Source organism: Sus scrofa, chromosome 1 (genome assembly GCF_000003025.6).
Source record: "Sus scrofa isolate TJ Tabasco breed Duroc chromosome 1, Sscrofa11.1, whole genome shotgun sequence".
In the NCBI taxonomy this organism is placed as follows: Eukaryota; Metazoa; Chordata; class Mammalia; order Artiodactyla; family Suidae; genus Sus; species Sus scrofa.
Genome location: NC_010443.5, coordinates 127,586,918 through 127,610,960, shown reverse-complemented (window position 1 = coordinate 127,610,960; position 24,043 = coordinate 127,586,918). Strand labels below are relative to the sequence as shown.

Genomic DNA, 24,043 nt, shown 5'->3' with positions numbered 1-24,043 from the left:
TTTCCAGATCCTTTGTCCCAGCCTTCCCTTCATTATATTCTTTGCCCCTGTCTTCCTCTATTTTCTACCTTACTTTTTACTAATTATGATCATGTTTAGTATTTCTTCTTCCCCCATACTATGAAGACTGTGGGCTCCTTGGAGTCAGGGATTATGTTTTATAACTTTTAATATTCTTCTAGAGAGCCCATATATCCTGTGCCTAGCTCACCTACTCACATTCCTCCCTTCTATCCATCCCATCCACCCACCCACCTATTTTCCCATCCATCTATCCACCTATCTGCCCATCCATCCATCCACCTATCTGCCCTTCCATCTATCCAAACCACCCATCCACCCATCCATCCACCTATCTCTCCATTCATCCATCCATCCCATCCACTCACTCATCCACCCATCCATCCATCTACCTATCTGCCCACCCATCCATCTGTCTACCCATCTGCCCACCCATCCATCCATTCACCCACCCAACTACCCATCCATGCAGTTCTGAACACATATACGCACCAGACACTGCCACAGGTGCTCAGAATACATCAGAGATCAAAACAGGCCCTACTCCTATGGAGTTTACATTCCAATGGGAAGAAACAGATGACAAAATAGAAACAAAACAATGTAGCAATGACTTACTGAGTGCATACTGTGTGCAATACACTGTATTGTTTAAAACAAATTCTTTCATTTAATCTTCACAGCAACTCTATGAGGAGACTACTGTTTTTAGCCCTGTCTCATACATGAGGAAAGGGAATAACTGCAGACACTGTTGCTTGCCTTGTCACATATCTAGTTAAAGAACAACCTGGGATTTGAACTCAGGTCTTTTTTGATTACTTAGCTCAGGACTGGCAAACTAAGGCCTGCACCAGAGCTTCCAATGAGATAAAATAACATGCTACTGGAACACAGCCATGCTCATTCATTTATGTACTGTCTATGGCTGCTTTCTCATTACAATGGCAGAACAGAGTATGTGTGACAGAGACCATAAGGCCCACAAAGCCCAAAATACGTACTATCTGGCCTTTTGCAGAAAAAGTTTGCCAACCCATCTTAGCCTAAGCTAGGCTCAAGAGATGTTCACTGTAGGAATAAAGTATCTAAAAATGCTATTAACATTTTCTAAAAAGATAACTGACCTAAAAAGATCTATTAACATTTTTTTTGAGCACCTGCTCAAACATGTGTCAGGCAGTTTGCTTCCCTGGAAGGGGAGGCCCCACTTGCACTCAGTTTCCTTCTATTACTTGATCTTTCAATGAGTTCGAACACCTGCAGCCCTTGTTAAAAGCTAAATCTGGTGCCTAATCCCCATTTTCTCTGCCTTGCCTCTAGCTCAGACAAGAAAATCTATTTATTACTTTAAAAAATGACAAAAGAGATTAATCGGGATTTGGCAACTAAATTTATCATCTGGGAAGAGTCCAAGAGATAAATTGAAGCACAGTTCTTTATTCCCTACTTCATCCCCTCCTCTCAGCCTGGCTTTATGGGAACAGCCGAGATAGCTGCGAAATTTAGGACCGAGATTGCTAGGAAAAAGCACACTGACAGCTAAATTAGTTTGGCAGGACGGTGGGGTGGAGGGCTCTAAGCCAGGAATGAATTATGGGTATTGAGTGAGGCTGGGGCAGGAACCCACTCTTTTAAGATCAGCAGGGATGTGAACAAGGATAAAGATGCAGCTAGGCCCAAGGCCTCCACAGAAGGCCTCGGAGGGGGAGGCACCAAGACTCCAACAGAGCCAGGCACCCTGAGGTTCACAGACCTGACAGCGCTGGGAAAATGCATCCTAGGGAAGGAAGGCCGGTGAGGTAGATAGCGAGAGGGGAATAGTTGAGGACAGTGGGCACAGATGCAGGCAGGAAGGGCAGGAGCTACATGCTTGCCAATGTCTTTGAAGTTTGCTGGCGTGGAGAGAGGCCTGGCCATGGCTTCTCAGGCATCAAATGTTAGCTGCTTAAGTGTTAGGACTCTAGCCAGGACAGAAGAGGAGTGGGGATTCTCACATAAACAAAGGAGAAAAGCCAGAGCTAACTGTACTTGTGCCCCGTGCAGAGCCCTTGGGGTCTGCAGAGCATGTAATCAACCTGGCAGTAAGACAGTGAGCCTTTGCTCAGTGCCAGGCTCGCTGGGGGGTGGATTAAGAAGTACAAGACCTCGCGCAGTGGTGATCCTCCTGACAACACTATGAGGCACTGTCACTGTCCCCATTTCATAAATAAGGGATCTGAAAGTCAGAGAAGTTTAATATTTTATGTCCAAGGCTGTACAGCCAAGAAGGAGCAGCAACAGCATCTGAGCCCCTCGGCCTCTGCTGCATCTTGGGTATGAGGGTCTGTATGTTAGTATTAAGTAGTAACATTTGATTTATGAAATTATATTATGAAGACCTCCTCCCAAGGGCCAGGAAAACCATGTATTTTTGTCTTTTAATCAAATCAGAAAGTAGTGTATCTACTGGCATCTCGCTGAGTTGTGAGCCAGTCCTGCTCATCCTCATTGTTGGCCCAGTGAGGTGGAGATGAGGTGATCCTGATGCAGGGGTTGGGAGGTGAGGTGCTAGGCTCTCAACCAACATGTGTTAGGTTTGCCTTGACATGTGGACAGGAGCTTGGACTTCTGGGTCCTCTCTGGTGCCATCACCTCTTTCCAGAGAGAGAGAGGAAGGGAGGGAGGAAAGGAAGCGGGAGTGGAGGCGGGGGCAGGCACAGAGCTGTGGCGAACACTCTGGACGTCCTGAGCAGGGCAGGCTGGTGCTTTGCCCAAACTCCCCTCCGTTTAAGTTGCTAAAACATAGTGGTTCTACCCTCACTCTCCTGCCTAAAGCTACAGGATTGCTCATTAATATGGATGAGCTTGGTTTGCAGAAGCAAAGTGGGAGCCATATCCACTTCCACGTGCCAGGTAAGGAGCATGAGGTTTGGTTCTAAACACACTTTGCTGTCCTCAGTACTTTAAAATGGCTGGCTGGGTGAGCACTGCCCCAGCATCTGGCGGAAGCAACCTTCCTGACCCTTCTGATAACTTCACATGATTTCCCTTCAAACTCCCCCGGGGCCCATGGGAAGAAGCCATTGTCTCCCTGTCCCACTTTGCTTCCTGTGTGCTCCTTCTTCCTGTTTCTTGCCCTCTGCTCTTCTGTTTCCTCATTTTCCTTCTCAGGGAAACTTTTTTTTTTTTTTTTTTTGGTCTTTTTGTTGTTGTTGTTGTTGTTGTTGTTGTTGTTGCTATTTCTTGGGCGCTCCCGCGGCATATGGAGGTTCCCAGGCTAGGGGTCGAATTGGAGCTGCAGCCACCGGCCTACGCCAGAGCCACAGCAACGAGGGATCCGAGCTGCGTCTGCAACCTACACCACAACTCACGGCAACGCCGGATCGTTAACCCACTGAGCAAGGGCAGGGACTGAACCCGCAACCTCATGGTTCCTAGTCGGATTCGTTAACCACTGCGCCACGACGGGAACTCCTCAGGGAAACTTTTGCTCCTTTTATCTGATGTAAAACTAGTGGCACGCTCTCCAGAACAGGAAGTAAGTATGATTCCATATTCCTGCTTCCATCCTCTTCCATCCCTTTTTTTGGGATTTTTAGAAGCACTTTAGGATCTAGAGGTAAAGCATAAGGCCTTGAAGGACAGTCTCTACACTGGTAATGGCCACATCCCAGTCTCTACTGCCTCTAAGGTTTTAGGGATAGGGGTAGAACTGGCAGAGCCATGTCTTCCTAAGCTCTAGGATCTCCTGGCATCACCCCTCACCTCAGGCCCTTCCCTTTACAAGGGAACATCAAGGTTTTGCTAACAAATGTCAAAATTAGATCCTTCTAATATAAAAATTAAGGACCCCTGTTACAGAGAGTTCCTAAATCTCTGAGGCAAGACTTTTTAGAGTGAATTTGGTTTAGATGTACAAAACCCTGAAGAAGATTTGAAGCTGCTTGTCATCGACCCTCTTGTAGGAAGGCATGGGCACAGAGGTTCTTTCTTATCCTCAGGTGTGCTGGATGAGATAGGATTCATTCCATGGAGCCGTGTGCCTGCCACAATGAAGAGTTTATCTTGGGCTTGGTCCACCAGCATACTGGAAGTCACCCACTTGGATCTGAAATCTGCAGTGTTTCTCTGCTCTTCACTTCCGCTTTGCCATTTCACAAATACATCAGGCTGCCAGATGTATTTCAGCCCCCAAAATGAGTACCAACCGAACCCTCTCCAAAAACATCCATGGTGGCCACATCATTGGTAAAAGAAAAAAATGCTTTTGATTAATTTGTTACTCCAGATCCCTTTGCAGATGACCAGTTTAAGATGAAGTAGTCACATTTCTTGAAGAAATAAACTTTCTCCATTGCAGTTCTACTGAGGGGATGAGCAAAGAGAGCATGCGGAAATAAAGTACAGAATTAAGGTTCTATTTAGGAAGAATTCCTTGCCTATCAGAGTTAGGAGCTTCCAAAATAGAGGACCTGGGGGGTTATAGTCCTCCTTCCTATCTTCTCCAGCAGGTCCTAGTGGCTGAGGGTCATGTGCTCAGCCTTACCTGGTTATTTCTTCTTTGAGGGCAGCAGGGTCTGCAGGGTAAAACTTTACCCGGAAGCACATGGTGAACGGAGGCTGGGCTGCAGAGACAAAGAGGTGCCGGTCAGGAAAGATCCTCCCTGGAAGATTTCTGGGCTCCCGTCCCCACCAGGATGCCAATCCTCACATGTTTAGGGCCAACTTATGCTCAGAACAGGGGAAAATTACCAAGACTCACTACAAGGAGGGAAGGTTTCACCCCACCCTCCCCAGGGGTGAGGCTTCTGTCTTCTTGCAGAGAATACTTACATCTAAGTTGCTTCACCACAGACTTTGTAAACTCCAACCAATGCTGAAACAGAGAACAGAGAACAAGAAAACCCTAATGAGAAGCAGTGTCAAATATAACTTGTTTTATTCAACTTAAATAACTAGACAGATTGTAGCCCAGGATGAAAGCAGCCCTGAAGCTTGTGATATGGAGGCTTGGAGAGTAAAGAGTGATAGGACTTTTTTTTTTTTTTTTTTTTTTCTTTTCTTCCTGAAATAAGCTCCCTCTGGAACCAGCTGTAAAATGGGAAGAGTTCCAACTTCAGATGGCATTTCTGGGCTTCCCTGGCAAATGCCACCATCCAAGGTAGGGCACCACTGTTCTGAGCCATGTTTCTGGTGTACCAATAGGTACCAGCAAACGCACGTCTGTGTGATGGAGCCCCTTGTTGCTCAAGCAGGAAACGCTCCCTGGAATGGGGTTGTGTGTCCGTGTTACACAGTCGGGCAGAGGGGACACTGTGACACACAGAGGGTACGGGTAGCAGCTCTAGAAAGTATTGGCAGGTGGAATTTTATAAATGGTGAGAAGGCAGGGATGGCTGGTGTATATTTCATCTTTGAGTAACACATTGCCGACCCTTATGTGAGAGAATACATACTCAGGATTCCTTAGCATCTAGGGATGTTTAAAGTCTAAGCCTCATAAGATAAATAGCCACGACCAGACCAATGCGTAGGAGAATATCCTGTTTTCCCTGGATTTTCACAGAGGCAGGACACAGTATTAATGCATTTTCTCCCATGGTGCTTAGGTTTAGGGAAAGAAGCAATGAGACCATTCTATATCAGCTTCCCAGTTCCACATGGATGCTTTATAAAATGCATTATTGATGTGTGCTGCTTTTATGCTAATCAGGAACCTTGACAATTTGCAGAGAGCTAGAATTGCTGTTATTTAAGGTTTGATTATCTGGAAGTAGCTTAAAACCACTAGGCACAAGCTCTCTGTCCTATTTAACCACTGTATCACTGGTGCCCAGTTCAGTGTTCAGTGTGCAGCTCTAGAACGGATGAAGGAACTAGGTCCACGCTCCATCCCTTCTGGCTACTTCCATCTAGAATAACATCTTGGCAGAGTCCTCCCTCTGGCAGGAAAGCAGCCAGGGCCACGCAGACGGCATCCTGGCCTCCCTGGATGCCCAGCTCTCACCTTCTGGGCTGGGCCATGGGTCATGCCGTTAATGGACCCACTAGGAGCCAGTTCTTCCATCAGCTCCACATGGATAATCTGGGCTGACAGTCCGCTCTCTTGCTTCCTCTGATCTGAGTTCCCACGAGGCTGGCAACTCATTATAGCCACTCAATGTGGTTAACAGGTCCTTCTCACATTACATGGCCCACCGCGGCTTGGCTTCACAGGGAAGCAAAGGCAAGAGATGAAATTGCACGGAAACAACCGGGGTCCAGGCCGTGCCTGTGAAGGAGGAGGAGGCCTGTCTCTGCGGAGCACACCGGAATTCTGGATAGTGAGGAGAAGGATGTAAACAGAATGCCCCAAGCGTTGGACTGATAGATTAAAATAAATAAAGGAAGATAGAAACTAAGTGGAATGACAGAGCCATTATCAGCAGGAGGCAAAGAGGCTGAATGACAAAAGGCTATTCCCCTTGGCAACAGCTGGAGAGAAGACTCTGCCTGGGAGTGAGAGCTCAAGAAAAGAGTGAAGCTGGAGGAGGCTCAGAGAGGGTGTGAAGGCAGTGGAAAGCTTGTCCAAAAGACTTTAAGGGTCTGGCAGAAAAATCTTACAGGTTCCCCAAAATACAGTGATGGTAGAGTTACCTTTTGCAGCTGCCTGGCTGAATCTGGGTCCCAGAATCACTAGCAAACTGATAACACCGGACTGGGGATGAGGGGTCAGGAGAAGAGGAAAAAGAAGGTTCAGAGAGGGGAGCTCCCTCTTGTATTGGGGTGAATGGGCCAATGTGGTAGGATCTTCAGGCTCTGGGGATTTGAAAGGGTACAAGGGGAGAGGCTGAGAATAGGCTGAGCCCAGTACCTGAAGCAGGAACAGGGAGCGGGTGTTGAGGGCAGCTCCTCCAGGGGGACCAGAGAAATCCTAGACCCCAGGGAAACCCCTGCATAGCCAGGAGTGCCGGGATGGACGTGAGAGCTGGGTTCTGCCGCCCTGGTGCTCAGGGGAAGAGGCTTATTTTAGGGTCTCACACCCAGGGGGTGCCAGAGCTCCTCCATCTCTATGGTGATAAGAAGATGTAGGATGACAGTTCTCCACAGGTCCATTTCCCCATGACTCTCAAGTACCCTTTCAAGCCCCCCTGCTCTCCTTAACTCTCTCTCAGTAAAGGCACAGAACCATGTGACTAGAGGCTATGGGGTATGAGTTCCCCGTGGAACCCTAGAAACCACACAGGGTCAGATGTCAGGCAGGTCGGATCAGGAGACAGTCTTTGCCTCTAGCCTCGGGCAAGTTCTGTAATCTGTCCCAAGACCATTTACTCGTCTGAATTATGGATGGTACAACTGTGATGCTCACCTCGTTTGCAGTAAGGACTGACTACTATGTGAAGCTCTTAGCTTCATGCCTGTTACATCCCAGCATTTCATGCACAGGCTCCTGAGCTGAAAGATCTAGGTCTGTGCCCAGTGCAGAACCCAGCACATGGGAGCCACCTCACGAAGGTTTATTACTCCTTTTCCCCCATTTCCTTATTTCTCTCTATCTTCTTTGGCTTTTCATCTTTGTCACCTCCATATACTTATTCTCAAGCACATCCTGATTTAACTAAAAAGTAACAGGATATATTCCCCACCCCCCCTCTTTTTTTCTTCAGACGCCACCGTCTTTGGGAGATGAAGAAACTTTGGGGTAACTGGCCTTTCTTCTTAAGTGGAAAAGCTCAGACCTCCCCAAAACAACCAACAACAACTTTTTTTTTTTTTTTTGTCTTTTCTAGGGCCGCACTCGAGACATATGGAGGCCCCCAGGCTAGGAGTCTAATTGGAGCTGTAGTCGCCAGTCTATGCCACAGCCACAGCAACTCGAGCCTGGAGCTGCATCTGTGGCCTATACCATGGCTCACAGCAATGCCAGATCCTTAACCCACTGAGCAAGGCCAGGGATCGAACCCGCAACCTCATGGTTCCTAGTTGGATTCGTTAACCACTGAGCCACAATGGGAACTCCAACAAAAATTCTTTTGTAAACACAGTCTATTGTTATAGACTGAATGGACACCTATAGCCCAGGAGGACACATAACTTCCTCGGGTCATGGCACCTTCTGGGGTCTTACACTATGGTCCAGAGCTAAGGACAGTATTTATGCAAAGACAGTTCAACCTTTATGGGTGAGGAGCTGACCTTGACATTCCTTCTCAAACACTGATGATGCTCGAAATCCTGCTGAGCTGGGAGGAAGGAGACAACAGTAGCAAAATGGGACAGGGCTTGTCAAAGGAAACCAATTCAGGCCTTTGAGTCTCTCCTACAACTCATGCGTTCAGCATAAAACCCTAAATGTGACCTGGAGACACAATGACTCAGAGCATCAAAGAACAAAACAGCACTTGACTCTGGCATGGAGAGAGAGTTACCTGTGGGCCTGGGCACTGCTGGGAGGTTGTGCCCTTGGGGGCTCCAAGGTCTCTAGTGGTGACAGAGATGATGCCCATGTTTGGAACTATGAAAAAAATGAGCGGACCCATGGTGACAGTGTTTTTGGAGAATGGTAGAGGAGAGGAGGTGGTGGCAGGGCTGTGGGGAAGGGAGACACTGAAGCCTGAATGCTTCTGCATACTTTCCCACTGCAATGCTGATGCCAGAAAAACATCCCCACACCGAGCAGAAGTTACAGAAACTGAAGGTGTCAGCCAGCAGGACAGCTGGGCAAGTGGAGAGGAGGAACATAACACCATAACCCTGTAACTACTCACCCCTTCACCATTCCTTCAGGAAATAGTTATTGAACATCCAGTGCATTCCAGGCCCCATGCTAGTTCCATGGGATACAGAGATGAATAAGATAAAGTCCATGCCCTTACGGAAATTACATTTTTGCTGGGAATGCAGGTACTCTAACAGGTGATCACAGAGGGATGGGATAAGTGCTCCAATAGGGGTGGTACAGGGCACATGGGGGTGCACCAGAGAGGCCCCTCATTCAGAGTGGGAGTTAGGGAAGGCCTCCTGAAAGAAGTTGAGACCTTATGTGTAAGAAGGAGTGAGCCAGAAGGAAAGTGTGGAGAGTAGAGAAATGAAGAAGGGAGAGGCAGTGCTCCAGAGGAGAACTGCAGAGCTGCAGGCTCTGAACAGAGAGAAGACAGACATGTGTGTGGAGTCACAGTACTGTTTGGTCAGGGGAGGTGAAGCTGGAGGGGTAGGTAAGGTCCTAGGGGTAATGTGCTTATTCCTAAATTTGCCTGGAATAATAAGAGCCCTTGGCAATGCCTTGTGTCTGCAGAGCTGCCCATGCTGTGCAGGACAAAACAAGTGTTGCAGCATTTGCAAGGGTTAAGGGCCCGTGTCAGTCTGGCTCCTTCTCTGTCCTGCCCAGACTGGGATGTCATGGCACTTAGGTGAGGCCCTTCCTGACCAGAACAGGGCAAGTCAGCCCATGTACTTGAGAAGGGGCAGCAGAGCCTCAGCCTGTGACCTGGGCTCTGGGAACACAGCACTAACCCAGCTGCCCTGCCTCTGACTGCGAATCTTTGGGCAACTCACTTCAGCTCTCCAGGCTGCCATTTCAGCATCTTAAAAATGATGAGCCACACCAGGTGAGCTCTGCTTCCATGTGAGTGTCTTCCAGGTCTCATAATATGATCTGAAGAGATGACACCCAACTGCAGGGTCCAGCTGGCCCCTGACTACTGAGGCTAAACTCTGAACATGAATGTCAGTTCAGGGCTTCAGGTTACTGACCAACCCTCTCTTCCACATGTGCTTTGAATATGGACTTACCCGCTGCTTATCAGGGTCCACAAAGCGGATCCCAAAATAGTCTTTCTCAAGTAGATTCAGGTGGTGGCAAAGAAGGTCAAACAGGTACTGGCCTTTGGCATCTCTCTGCAAAGAAAGCAAGCTCCCATGAGAAATGGATGGGCTTCTTCAGTGCAATTTTGTTTTAACAGTCATTAAGAATCTTTTGAAACAGAGAGTTCCCATTGCTCAGCGAGTTAAGAACCTGACATGGTGTCCCTGAGGATGCTGGTTCAATCCCTAGCCCTGCTCAGTGGGTTAAGGATCCAGCATTGCCACAACCTGTGGGGTAGTTTGCAGATGCAGCTCAGATATGGCATGGCTGTGGCTGTGGCTGTGGCCCCAGCTTTAGCTCTGATTCAACCCCTAGCCTGAGACCTTCCATATGCTGCAAGTGCGGCCCTAAAAAAATTGTTTGTAATAGTCGCATGAGGGTATGAAAGGGGCACATGTCCTTAACTACTGTGACAGATTTGATATTCTCAGGAATCCAGAGGCTTTTAGTACCTGGAAGGAGCCCAAGAACTTTTCCTTCCACATGGATGTCAGAGAAGGCTGCAGGAGTCAGGTAATCCCAGCTCCCATCTCTAAGGCACGCAGCTTTCCTCCAGACTTGTGTGGAACACACTGTCTCTGCCTCTAACGTGTATCTCAAACCCTCCTGCTTGTCTCCACCCCCATCACCAACCCCACAGGTGAAGCCATCACCATCTCTCAGCTGGACCACAGCCAGAGCCTTCAAGCCGGTCCTCTGCTCCTGTGCTCAGCCTCGCTCCACATGGTGGTCAGGCTGACCATGATTTAGACAAACTGTCTTTTTTAATGAATAACTAGTAGAGGCAGACAGTAAGATACTCAAACACAGAGAAAGGGTATACTACGAAGGGTAAGTTTCCCTTTTGTCCTACTCACCTGATGCTTCAGCACCCCTCCCCATAAGCAACCCCTCACCAGCTTCTTGTGTGTCCTCAACATGGTTATTTTATACAGGGGCAGCCTCTATGGATATACAGCTCCTCTTTTAAAAATACACCGGCAGCATATTGTATACTGTATTCTCTTTCTGAGGATTTTCTCCCACTTAGGGCATCTTGTGACTCCTTCTATAGCAGCACATACAGATTCACCGAACCGTTTTTAGCTGCGACAGTGAGCACACATGATCTTTAATTACATTCCCGCTCCTGCTTAATGCTGTCAGTAAGGGGCTTCTCTCGCTCTCTGAATAAAACCCAACTCTGATGGCGGTTTCCAAGGCCTTTCACGACCTGACTCCTGCTTCCTTTTCTGAACTTGTTTTAAGCCATTCTCACCACTGTCCGGCCACAGTCTCTCCATGCCAAGGCTTTTCTGCCCCTGTGTCCTGTAGTCCCTCTGCCAGGGATGCTCTTCATGCAGCACTTCCTCTCCTTGAGGTCTCAGCTCAAATGTTCCTTCTGCAGAGGTCTTTCCTCTGTAGAATGGCCCTTCCCTGGCACTTTCTATCTCATCTATTTATCCTGTTTATTTCCTTTATAGCACTAACAACAGTCTGTAATGATCTTTTGATTCATTTACTTGTTTATCATCTGCTCCCTTTCTAGACTATGCTTTTCATGAGGGCAGGTGCCCTCCCCCAGGATTTAGGCACAGGGCTTGCCATATGGCAAGTAGGTCCTCAATAATTATTTGTCAAATTGATGAAGAGAAGGTAGAGGGGTGGCTAAAAGGTTTTACGAAATGTCAGGAAATCAGGCCACTTCTAAACCTAAAACCTTCTCCTTCAGGGACCTGCCTGGATATCTGGGATGAGATGGGAGGAGAATGACTTGCAGGAAAGTGTCAGAACAGCTGGAGCTCTGCAAGACAGCATCTCTGGGCCTGTCCCCAGGGGTCCCTGCAGCCCAGCTGAGATGCCCATCTCTGGTGGATCTATGTCTAATTCTGAATCCAAATCAAGGTGGTCTTATAAGGGCCAAAGTACCTCACCTGGGACAAGGCCCAAGGCCATGGGTAATTACAGAAGGACCTGGCGCTGCTCCAAGAACGGGCAGATCTTTATGACCTCCTGGAAAGGTTTATACCTCACCTCTTCCCCTTCTGCTGGCTCACCCTATACTCTCCAAGGAGAACTAGGGCAGGATATCAAATCTCTCAGCAAATATCTTAAGACGCTTATCCTTGCAGGATTGGGAGGATGAGCAAGTGGACAGCTCAACTAAGGGAGGTGGTGCTATGTGGGCATCTCCCCCTCTTCTGCTGGCTTCACACTCCCTCCCATAGCCTAATCCTGGGGCAGCGGCCCTGTTCACACACCCTTCGGTCTGCCACCAGAAACAGCTAGTCTCACCACCTAGCCTTGTTATGAACCACACTGGGACGTCAGGGTGGTGGGCCACAAACTAGGTCTTCCAAAAGACTCCATCAACAACTGTCGATGTGGGCAGGGGCTGTCAACTCTTTCCTTACTGATGCCTCGGAGTAGGAAGAGCTTAAGCTCATTTTTAAGGTTCTTCTGGGAACAGAGGAAATATGCTTAACCTTATTTCAAAGCAGCATGTCCTGTACTATTATCTCTCTCAAAGCATGGAATGTTAAGAGACACCTGCATGTTATGAATATTTTTCTCTACAAATTTTACTTTGTACCAAGTTGGCTACTACACTGGGATCAGCTGGAGTGAGTGGGTTTTTGTTTTGGGTTTTTTTTTTTTTTCCATTGAAGTATAGTTGATGTACAATATTGTATTTGTTTAAAGTGACTAGCTTAGTGGTTCAGGATTTTTGCAGATTATACTTCACTATAGATTACTGCCAGACAATGGGTATAATTCTTTGTGCTACACAGTATAGCCTTGTTGCTTACCTATTTTATATACAATAGTTTGCATCTGTTAATCCCATACCCCTAATTTGTTCCTCCTGGGGTGAGTTTTAATGGCTGGAGACATTAGTTTACTTCTTTACATACAACAATCATATGGACTTTTAATAAGAATCGTGTCTTCCGTAAAAACAATGCATTCTCATGGGCTGAGAGCTCAAATATGCTTGTAGGACTCCTAGCTGGCAAGAACATTAATTCAGTAGTTCCAACCTCAGAGTTCTGCCACTTCACAGGAAGTAAAAGGAAGCATGGCTTTTCTCTTCAGGTAGTTATGGAAAAAAAAAAAAAAAAGATACATCCCTCTGTCGGTAAAAAAGGATCGTTTTTTCATTATTTCTCAGAATTTGGTGAAACTCCTGCTCCCCACCATGAAGTTATCGTTCCCTCGGGTTCCCATTTACCCATGGTGGATACATGATTTTGAGCTACAAGGCTCCTGTGGAGACTAATGAAGAGAAGCATCTTTCTTTGCTGTGTCTTCAAGGCTGGAGGGAGGGAGTGGGGAGAGGCAGGAACAGAGCTCTCCCTTACAGCAGAATCCCATGACGTTTCTATTCCCACAGAAACACAAAGGCAGAAGCAACTCAGAGCTGCCGGGGCACCTTTCACACAGAGATGCCCTTGGCCCTCCCTTGGAGCACCCACTGGCTGGCGGGTGGCCCCAGGCAGCCTTTGGAAGGTCACATTCAGCTGGACCCTCATGGTAGGGTCCCTACAACAAGCCTCTGGCAGAGCCTAGGGTTCAGGAATTTAATACTTCCTGGCTTTGCACTTGCAGTTGCCAGTGGTGTCCTAGGAGTCCCTCCCTGTGGTCTCCCTGCCTCAAGCTGGGGCTTTCTGGGAAGTTCTCCGGCAGCCAGTCTTCTCTATTGGTGGGATGGCAAAGTCCAGAGAGTTCTGTCTCCTTTTCCCTTTGCCGGCAGTTGTCCCAGCGCTATGGCTAACCCATGTGTTGTGTGCTGAATGTTGTGCCATTGATTACACTGGAGAAACAGGCACTCGCGCTGACAGGTGATTACTGTTTAGTCACAAAGTCGGGGCTCCAAGCCTGAGGCCGTTTATCTTCAGGATGAGAGAGCCGAGGCAGAGCGCCCAAATCCAGCTAAACCTCAGAGGTTATTCTCTTCATGAGGGCATGAGTGGGTCAAAATAACTTTTTAATAAGCACCTATCTAAAAAATAAATTTATTTTTTATGAACCACAATAGTACTTATACATATTTGAAAATAGTAGTTTATATATGTGCAACCCTTTTGCTGTCTTTATGGGATGCCCAGAATGATTCATGAGCCCCTTAGAATCATTCTGCAACTTTGAGGTCATGAGAATTCATATTCGTGGTCCTTCCTGGAGCACCTGGTTCTGGTTCTCTATGGTTTGTCATCTGTTCTTTAGGGAAGGCACTAAGGCAGCAAGCAGTAAGCAGGCTTGGGCCAGTGACCTAAACTCTTCAAGGTTAATTGCATTTTCTGCCTCATAATCAATACCCTTGGGCAGGGAAACAGCTTTATTTTAACCCATCAAAGGGTCAAGGCCAGGGATGCTGGCATGGTTTACCCTGATCAAAGGGGCTAACATGTAGAAAGTCCCCCACTCATTGGGTCTCACCTTATTCGAGCCAGCTTTCCTGTGAGGCAGGCAGATGCTAAGTGCAAACTATGTGGGTCTTGAAGAGGGCCAGAGCCATCGCTACTTTCACACATCCTGGGCCACATGCAGTTAAAGGGGAGCTGGCCATGGCTTCATGGCTCCCTGAGACGGCAGAGGTGAGACAGGGTAGTGGGGGGTGGGCACCTGCAGGCCAAAAGTGCGTGAGTGCAGGTGGGGGAAAGGCTGTGCCAGGATGGGGTGCAAGGAGGGAGCAAGAGCTGAGCGAGTTGTCCTGGGAGCCTGAGAAGGAAGCATGGAGGCACTAGGGGTGAGAAGGCATCCCAGCCTCTATTCTGACTTTACATTTCCTGTAGGCCAAAGACTTCTTGGCTTTCCTCATCCGTGTCCTCTAGGGCATGTGTGTGCCAGTGTCTGCCAGGTTTAGGAGCAGATGCTGTGGAAAAGCACTTTAATGTCACAAAGGAACAGCCACATTAGCTCCTCTTTTCAGGGCCAGGGCATGAGTACGCTGAGCAGAGGGTGTGAATCAATTACTGGGTGCAGTCCTGCCCCCGTGTTCACACACCACAAGCAGCCCAGCTTCGGGGCACAGATGCTAACAGCAGGGTCCCAGGTTTCTTAACCTCAGCAAGTTCCATGCCAATTTACATTTTCTTTGAAGGGCCAGAACTCCTGCTGAGCTCCTGGCCCAGGGGCCCACTTTTCTTGCTTAGTTGTAAACCAACGAAATCTGTCCAGGAACTGCTGAGGCTGCAGCTAGAAAAGCAGCCAGCTCCCTCTGGGAGAAGACGGGAAGTTCATTCCAGGGAGAAATGCAGCCACCCTGTCTGTATAGCAGGTTGCCTCAGTGCAGCCAGCCCTCACTCCCTGTGCTCATAGCAGACTGCTCCAGAGCTGGGCAGTGAGGAAGGGAAGGACAACCATGCAGGCACTTAGTATCTAGACTGAAGCACCTGATGGCTACCCTGGGGCCAGGTGGCCACATGGCTCCTGGAGGAAAAGCCAGGCCGAGGAGGGAAGTCCAAGTGGAGACAGAGAGAAGAACAGTGCTCACCCAGACTCCTGCAGCTAGAAGCTCCAACAAGTCCCTAAGAAACGCGGCACCTTCTTGTACTGATACCCCCCATTTTACATGCAAGGAGAGGGAGTCGGGGTGATTTTCACAATGCAAATGCTTATCTGTAGGTTCAGATGCCAGGTATGGTGCCCTGGGAGCCCCATTGGCAGTCCTTCCTTGGGCCAGAGAATGGGCTTAGCTCAGGGGCACATGGCAGGACATGCAGAGGACATGTGTGGGGGTGGGGAGAACACATTCCGCCTGAATGGGCGGTCACTGGGCACATAAACGTCATGAGAGGGAGGACTTGGTGTCCTGTCAGCACAGATGGCCCAAACCAAACACAACAAGGGCAATTAAGACCCTCTGAGCAGAGCCTTCAAACCTGCTGTTGTACAGCTTGTCAGAGCAGGGCTAACGGAGAGGGCTAGACTTAGTGAGAAATCAGTGAGGAGCTGCCGGAGCCCAGGTGCTCCTTCCTGGGAGGATTCTTTGTACCCGGGAAAGTTACTGGAAAGAAAAAACCCTGAGCTGGGCCTGAAGAAAAGCAAACTCGTTTATTTTTCCCATGGTGAGGCCACTTTTACAGTAAAGTGACTCTTAGTAGCATCACTGTTTCTTGCTATTGATTGAATAAATTTTGGTTGTATTTTTCCAGCCAGTGCTGAATATCTCAGAGGACTAGTCATGTCACATTTGTAGGATTACCAAAAACTCAGCCAAGCTTGTTAGAAAAAACAAGCATTTTGTATCTGTGTGAAGCTCATATTCTTTCTCTGTTTCTTTCTTTCTCTCTCTCTCTCTCTCACACTCACACACACACACATCCTTCCTTTCATACAACGTTGCTCCAGATAATTTGTAAAGAAAATCCAGCATTTTGGGGTAAACAGACATCCTCCTGCATCCAAACCTAAAGACAGTTTGACGAAACATTGTATTGCCCTTTTTTTTTTTTTTTTTTTTTTTTTTTTTTTTTTTGCAAAGGGCAAATGAACATGCTATTTGGGCAAATCTGGAAATTTCTAGGGTTATGGAGCGTGGCCTGGGTGGCCAGGATCAGAAGCAACATGTCAAGCTCAGCATCTTCACTGGTTCTCATAATCCTGGAGCCTCTCCCCCAGTCTCCCTCCACCTCAGCAGAAAACTGTTTATTGGCAGTGTCAACAAATGTGGTGGGTTCTGAGCTGGACACATCCCACAATGAGAGGGGCCAGGATTTCTGAGTCCTTGTGCAGTTTTCTTTTCAATTATCCTATCAGTCACGCATGTTCCGTTGGAACTGAGGGAGGCAGAGAGGGAAAGGGCCCTGGGAAGGTGCACTGAGACTGAGCCCTGGGCTTGGACTCAAGGCCCTGCTCTGCCACTTCTCAGCTTGTGACCTCAGACCTGTCCCTTAACCTGTCTGAGCTTCTGTTTCCTTAGCTGCAAAACAAGATTCAATCTTTGGGGAAAAAGAATCTGAGAGACTAGATGTGATTATGTATGACTGGGTCACTTTGTTGGACAGCAGAAATTATAACAACCTTATAAATGAACTATACTTCAATGAAACTTAACAAAAAGAAAAGAAAAAAAGGTATAGCATGATATATGATTCACACTATATCTTTCTCTCTCTCTCTCTTTTTTTTTTTTTTTTTTGGTCTTTTTGCCATTTCTTGGGCTGCTCCTGCAGCATATGGAGGTTCCCAGGCTAGGGGTCCAATCGGAGCTATAGCTGCCAGCCTACACCAGAGCCACAGCAACTCAGGATCCAAGCCGTGTCTGCAACCTACACCACAGCTCACGGAAATGCCGGATCCTTAACCCACTGAGCAAGGCCAGGGATCGAACCAGCAACTGCATGGTTCTTAGTCAGATTCGTTAACCACTGAGCCACGACGGGAACTCCTATATCTTTCTCTTAGGAGGCTCAAAACAAGAGCCATAACATACATAAAAACCCTGTGCATTTTTCCTACCGCATCCCCTGCCCCGTGACCCCTTCTTCCCTTAGGCTGAACGGACTTGAAATGACGAGGCTTTAGCCATGAGGCTGTGCTCTCACGGAAGAGAAGCCAGTCCTCCCTGGGCAAGAACACTAGGGCGGGTCCTGCTACATGTCCACTAGTGCTGTGTCCCTGAGCTTATGCGGATGGCCACCATATTGGAAACCTGCCCCATGAGGCTCTCAAGGCACAGATTTGCGCCTTCTCCCTGTCCTAAGGCTATTTTCCTCAGACACAGTCAGAAAAAGAGTAGAAAACATCAAATATAAGCCACCAACCCAAACCCTTCGGAGGCCCGGCAGCTCTATTCAGTGCCATGGGGACAAAGGAGGCGCTTCTTTTCATTGCTCTTGACAGGCTCCCAGCACTCTGGAAGGTGTGAGTGAGGTGGAGGATGAGACACGAGACCACTCCAGCAGCCACCATACTTTTTAATGCCTTGGCATCAACTAGGATAAAAAGAAAAAGGCATCTGGCAGAATGTATTTCATTAAGTTAACTCTTGATTTCTCTCAAAAATCATGATTGGTTGTCTCTGGCATTAAAGCTACACGAGCCTCAGACTCTTCCCCCTGGAGTTGCCAGGTGACTGCCTGTCCTGGTGGTGGACAAAGAGGAGGTATAGACAGGGAGAGTTCAGAGCTCTCAGATTGGAGTCCCAAGGTCGCCACCCACAGCCACTCACATCCCTAGCTAGGACCAGATAGGTCATTCTGTTGCTTCTCCTGAGAAGGACAGCCAGGGCTTCCCTTGAAAAGTCTCTCATCAGAGCAGATAGGAATCTGAGGTAGGGCTGCAGGGCATGGCTCTTGGCCTGTGGTCCCACTGATGGTACAAAGCCGCAATGATAAATGCCCCCCTTGCTGGCACTTGCCAGTGGAGACAACCTCACTGGAATAACAAAACTGAAAGTCCCAGGAGAAAAGTGAGACAGCCGGGCCAGGGGCCAAGCAGAGAGTGGAAAGATGGTTTATTGTGCAAAGCAACAGGGCAAAGCCCAAATCTCCCAAAAGTGGCTGTCCCAGCGGTGGAGATGGATAGAGGGGTGAAGCGAGATGGGAGGCAATGGCTAGCTCAGTTGAAGGCAGAGTTTCCTTAAGAAACAAATTTAGAACCATACCATGCACTGGTCCAGAGCATGGTATGGATCAGTGCATGGTTCTAACTGGCACCTACACTGGAATCCCCTGGAAAGTTGTTAAAACAGAATGCTGGGCCCCTCTCCTACAGTGTCTGGTTCCATGGATCTGGGGTGGATCCTAACAAGTTCCAGGTGATGCTGATGGTCTGGGGATCAATGGACTAGACCCAGCCTTCTCCAGGGTCTGTTGGTCACTAGCAGCTCTTGGGGCAAAGACTCCAGGGATGGGGGTAGAAAACTAGATATTTGAATTACACTACAGTCCAGCTCTGTCAGCACAATTCTCACTACTCAGTGTTCATGTTCTCACATACCAATACTGCAGACGAACCCTGCTCCTTCCCTGCCAGGTTTTCAAATTCTGCCTTTCATGACAGTGGGCAGCTGCCCAACGCTGGCTGGAAAGTTCAAGTCCCCAAACGCCATTTACTTTCAATGGCTAAGTAGCCCAAAATTCACTGCACTTTCACCATGAATTAGGTCATCAGAAAATAGAGCTGGCAGGCATCATCAAACCTAATTCAGAGAAAGAGCTCCCTTCTCACCTCAGTTCTGCCTTCAGTGGCAGGGAGTCTGTTCCAGAACGTTTCCTCTCCTGGCCTCTAGATCTCCTGCCTAGGTGGTGGGCGGGGACTTGCACCAGACCTCTGCCTGCCGCTGCCTCCTCCCTGTATCTGTGCTCTTCAAGCTTCCCCGTCAGACTTTTGCCTTGGCTGTCACGATCAGCCTTCTCTTTTCTCTTTCCTGGGTAGGGATCCAGATGTGCCCCCATCAGGGGGTGGGGAAGTGGATGGGCAAGGGATCTCTGTCCTGAGCATGCTCCATGCCAGGGAGCCAAGTCTTTTTGTTTTATTTTTTGGCTGCAGTGTGCAGTGGCTCAACCTGGGATCTCAGTTCCCAGACCAGGGATTGAACCCAGGCTGAAGCGGTATGAGCACTGAGTCCTAGGCCACCAGGGAACTCCCCAGGGAGGCAAGTCTTCTGTGTTCAGCTTTGAGCAGGGCATCTGGGGCAGGAGGGACGGGAGGGAGTAAGAAAAGGCAAATTCTGGAGTTCCGTCATGGCTCAGTGGTTAGCATCCATGAGGATGTGGGTTCGATCCCTGGCCTTGCTCAGTGGGTTAAGGATCTGGTGTTGCCATGAGCTGTGGTGCAGGTTGCAGACATGGCTCGGATGCCGCATTGCTGTGGCTGTGGTGTAGCCCAGTGGCTTCAGCTCCGATTCAACCCCTAGCCTGGGAACCTCCATGTGATGTGGGTATGGCCCTAAAAAAAAAAAAAAAAATAAATAAATAAATAAATAAATAAAAAAGAAAGAGAAAAAGAAAAGGCAAATTCTGAATGCGATTTCTTGGGCAAGTTGCTTTTCTCTCTGAGCCTCAGTTTCCATCTATATAAATAAGCTCACATCCCTTTATGGGCCCAAACTCTCTGATTCTGTTTTTAGTTGATTAAAGTAATCACACTCCAGGTCCATCTTCTCTTAAGTGAGGATAAAAAAAAAAATTTTTTTTAAAGGGTCATCAGGTAGCTTTACAGAGTAGATGTCTATTAAGACATTTATTGCTAGTTTAATTTAAAAAACTCAGAGCCATTGCTCAAAGTAAATGGAAAGATTAACTAAACACAATTCATTCAATTCTGGAAGCTGCCTCTGGCAGGCCTGAGACAGTGAAGACTGTTATGTCAAACTATTATGCTGCTAGGGGTCTGGTCATTTTACCTTCTGCTGTGAGAAGAGGAAAAAAAAAATCCTCTTAGGTCTTCCAAGGGACACCTACAGCCTCACACAGTGGGAAGTGCAAAGGAGCTTCTCAGGTTGGATCCTGAGGCTGTGCCCACTATGTCCTCTCCAGGCCCAGCTTCTCAGACTACACCCCAGAAGGCAGAGGCGCTTCTGAATTTTTATGTGGGAGGGGCTTGGGATAGTCTGAGGTTGGGGAGGGAAATGAAGTTTTATTTGCACGGCCCTGGGTATAAAATTAAGAAGCCTTCCAGCATCTAATAAAGAAGGGAGTGCAAGTGACAGATGGGAAGGGGCTGATAAAGTGTCTCTGACAATCTCATCCCACACTATCCTAAACTTGCCTGGAGGCAGAGCCTCTGAACTGGGGCTGAGGCAAAGGCCAAGGGTGTGCTTTGAGGTGAGTGCCCCTGGGCTCCTGAGCTTAGTTTCCTGAGGGTTCTCCCAGTTGTAATACTTCAGTGGCTGAGAAGTAACAGGTGCCTCTTGGTCTATGAATAATTCTTGAGCTTAGAAACATATCTCTACAAGGGCACTGGGTGTAAGGTGGCATGAGCAGGGCATCAGGCAAAACCATGGTCCAGGCCTTTCAGTGTGATGGAGAGAGCAAACAGAGGTGCCAAGACTTCTGAATGTGTGTCAGCACTCCTCTAGTCACTCTCTGGCCTGAAGAATAGGGTGAATGCCAGAGAGGTGGAGCTCTGAGCCCAGCAGCACCCCTGAGGCCTCTGGCATATCCTGTCATCTCCATGCCTCTGCACAGCAAGACCGCTAATACTGAGACCAAGAGTCCCCTGAGGGCTGCACAGCAATGTTAGTCGAGATGTCACCACTGAAAAAATTTTTGCACATCTGCTGCAAACTAAATATTGTGTTACTTGAAGGCCAAAAAAATGGACGACAAACTACTGAAAAAATGCTCAATTCAATATATATCAAGAGCCTCCCTTGAATAAGGAATTACCTGAGTGTTCTCAGGGGTTGCAGAGATAGATTTAGAGCCATCTGAAAAAGCAACTTGGAAAAGCCATCCTCCTTCCTCCAATCTCACAGCACTCACTATCTGTACCACTTAACAGTCCTACTGCTGCCTCTCCTGTGTTCATGTCCCCTGCCCTCTCTGTTAATGGAGGGAGATGGAAGCATGGTACCCAGTGTGCACACTCATGGTGCATGGCCCAGGGCCTTGAACATGATCCTCAGGAAGTGTTTGTTGATCAGCTACTAAATGGTATGACCAGGCTAAAAGCTGAAGACTAGCAATAGCTCAACTTCCCTAACGAGGTCCTCCCTCCTGGGTCTTCAACTCCTAATACCCAGTGAAATGGGTGTAGAAAAGAACACAGCAAGATCATGTTGGGGTAAGGCTGTTCCTGGAGATGGAGAAGCAGAGTCAAATTTAACCCTAGAAATTCATTCCAGGATTGGCGCCCCAGGACCTTCTGTCTAGTTTACCAATTCTAACTCCACAGGCTGCACCTGAATGGAACAGGGGCCTCCTGGCCTAAATGCCACCAGGCAATAGCAAGTGGCCTGCAGTATAGCCTGGTTCCAAAATAGCTGCTCAGCCCACCCACACATAGTCATGGAAAAGGGAAATACAGCTCTGCTGCCAGAAAGGTCTCTGTCTGGGTCCCTGCCATTGGAAGGGGAATGAAAGGTTCCATACTGGACGAGACTAATCATTACATCTGTGTAATTAAATTGATATGAATCTCATAGCCAAGTTCCTTTTAGGGAGTTGATGTTGGAAAACACTTCCATGCTCCTGGGATCATGAGAATAGGATTTAGGATACACATATTTTTTCTTTTTGGCTGCACATGCAGCATATGGAAGTTCCCAGGCCAGGATCAAACCTGAGCCACAGCAGTGATCCAAGCCATTTCAGTGGTAATGCTGCATCCTTAACCTACTGCACCACAAGAGAACTACCAGGACAGTTTTAATTTCTGGAAAATATCAGACACTTTCCTATGGGCAAACCACACATGTCTCTAGAGATTTCCTCTTTCCTTTGCAGTTTTTTCTGATGCTTTTCCTGTCTTTCTACAATATTTCCCATCACCTGACCATGGTGCCACAGGATCTACTTTGGGCTTCAGATTGATGGGTGACTAATATCAGCTTGGATACCTGCCTTAGCACTTGTTATAGGTCAGGTTACACAGGAAGTGACTCTGGGATGGACTGTAGCACACGGGATGTTTTAAAGGAGTGCTCTTGGGATCAAAAGCCATGGACAGGATTGGAAGAAAGCTGAAGTGGGCAGAGGGAGAAGGCGAGCTACGATGCAGGCCTTGTGTTGACTTGGCTGACCCCTAGGGAGCTCTGGAGCTAGAATGGCCCTTCAGAGTTATTTCAAGTTGAACCAAAATAGCCAAGCCTTGTACACCCCTGCCTAGAGTAGTCACTGGATATGGACCACTGCCAACAGCACTCCCAGGGGGATCCAGTGTCCAGTGGGACATCTGAGTCCACCACATCACTCTCAACACAAACCTCAAATCATGACTATTTCTTTTCTTTTCTTTCCTTTTTTTTTTAGGGTCGCATATGTGGCATATGGAAGTTCCCAGGCTAGGGGTCAAATCAGAGCTACAGCTACCAGCCTACACCACAGCCATAGCAACATGGGATCTGAGCCACATCTGCGACCTGCACCAGAGCTCACGACAGTGCCAGATCCTTAACCCACTGAGCGAGGCCAGGGATCGAACCCGCATCCTCACAAATACTAGTCAGGTTTGTTAGCTGCTGAGCCACAAAGGGAATTCCCTAATGACCATTTCTTAAGAGAAATGTGCAAAACATTCCAGAGGCATTCTCTCTAATGCTAACAATTCCATAAGAAAGGTTTCTATTAACCATCTTTTACAAAACAGGAAACCAAGGCTCAGTGGAATTAAATGGCCTAAGACCACACAACTAGAATGTGAGGCTCATATCCAGGCCTGCCTTGCCCCACAGATCACACTCCTATTCTGTTCAATTCCCATTCTTTGATTTTCTCATATGGCCTCTGTGGAAGTAGCTACAGCTCCATCCTTCTATGCAGGTTTGGGTTGGATTTATAATCCTCTGACTAGATATCTAAATGCATACCTAAGCCTGTTGCTTGAATTATTTCCCAAATCTTTGAATCACTTAGAACTGGGCACTATTCAACCAGAAAATCACTCCTGCAGGAAAAAGGACAGATGCCTGTCTTCTCTATGAGGATACACAAAATCTAACAGGAAACCAGTAACTTAGTCAACAATATTTGAAGATGAGAATAAGAAATGAGCAGCATTTAAAGCCAGATTTCTTACTTTTTTCTTTTAGGTTTTTTGGACCAGAGCATTTCCATATCTCTATACCCTGGAGATTAAGGATCAGCTGTAAACCAATCCCAAACCCCCTAGATGGGGGAGTGGAGGCAGGAGCCAGGTGTAACATGCGAGGGCACATGCGCTTTCTATACCTCGCTCTTCCTTTGCACACTTCACATATCCTTAAATTTTAAGACGACACACACAGCCCAGAGGGAGTACTGGCTCATGACAAGAAAAGCTCCTACCTCAGCAAAACAATGCATCACTGGCAAGGTGATTTAGCCCCATGGGTTTTTCTCCCCAGGTAGAGTGTTTTGTTTTGTTTTTATTTAAAAAAAAATCATTTCTTTTTAGAGTGTCTTATATGTTGTTCTCTGGGGTGCTTTTTTTCAATTCATCCAAGATGCTTATTTAGAAAGCATGTGACATCAGACTGTAAGAAACAGAGGCAACAGAATGGGCTCTGGAGCAGCCCCTGGCTATGTTCAAGTCCTCCCTGCACTTCAAGTGAGAATTCTTTTGAGG

General features: G+C 47.7%; 1 protein-coding gene across 7 annotated transcripts in view; it reads right to left on the bottom strand.

Annotated features, from left to right (window-relative positions):
- Positions 1-24,043, bottom strand: part of FRMD5 (FERM domain containing 5) — a 335,453-nt gene that overhangs the window by 42,152 nt on the left and 269,258 nt on the right. For 5 of the 7 annotated variants that reach the window (XM_021096590.1, XM_021096597.1, XM_021096605.1 and 2 more), the window contains exons 2-4: positions 9,775-9,879; positions 4,837-4,879; positions 4,550-4,628 (exon numbers count right to left, since the gene is read on the bottom strand). In XM_021096590.1, coding sequence (XP_020952249.1) covers positions 4,550-4,628; positions 4,837-4,879; positions 9,775-9,879 — 227 coding nt within the window. Of the gene's footprint in view, positions 1-4,549; positions 4,629-4,836; positions 4,880-9,774; positions 9,880-17,595; positions 19,558-24,043 lie in introns of those variants that run through there. The other 2 variants (XM_021096613.1, XM_021096611.1) reach the window with 2 other exon arrangements.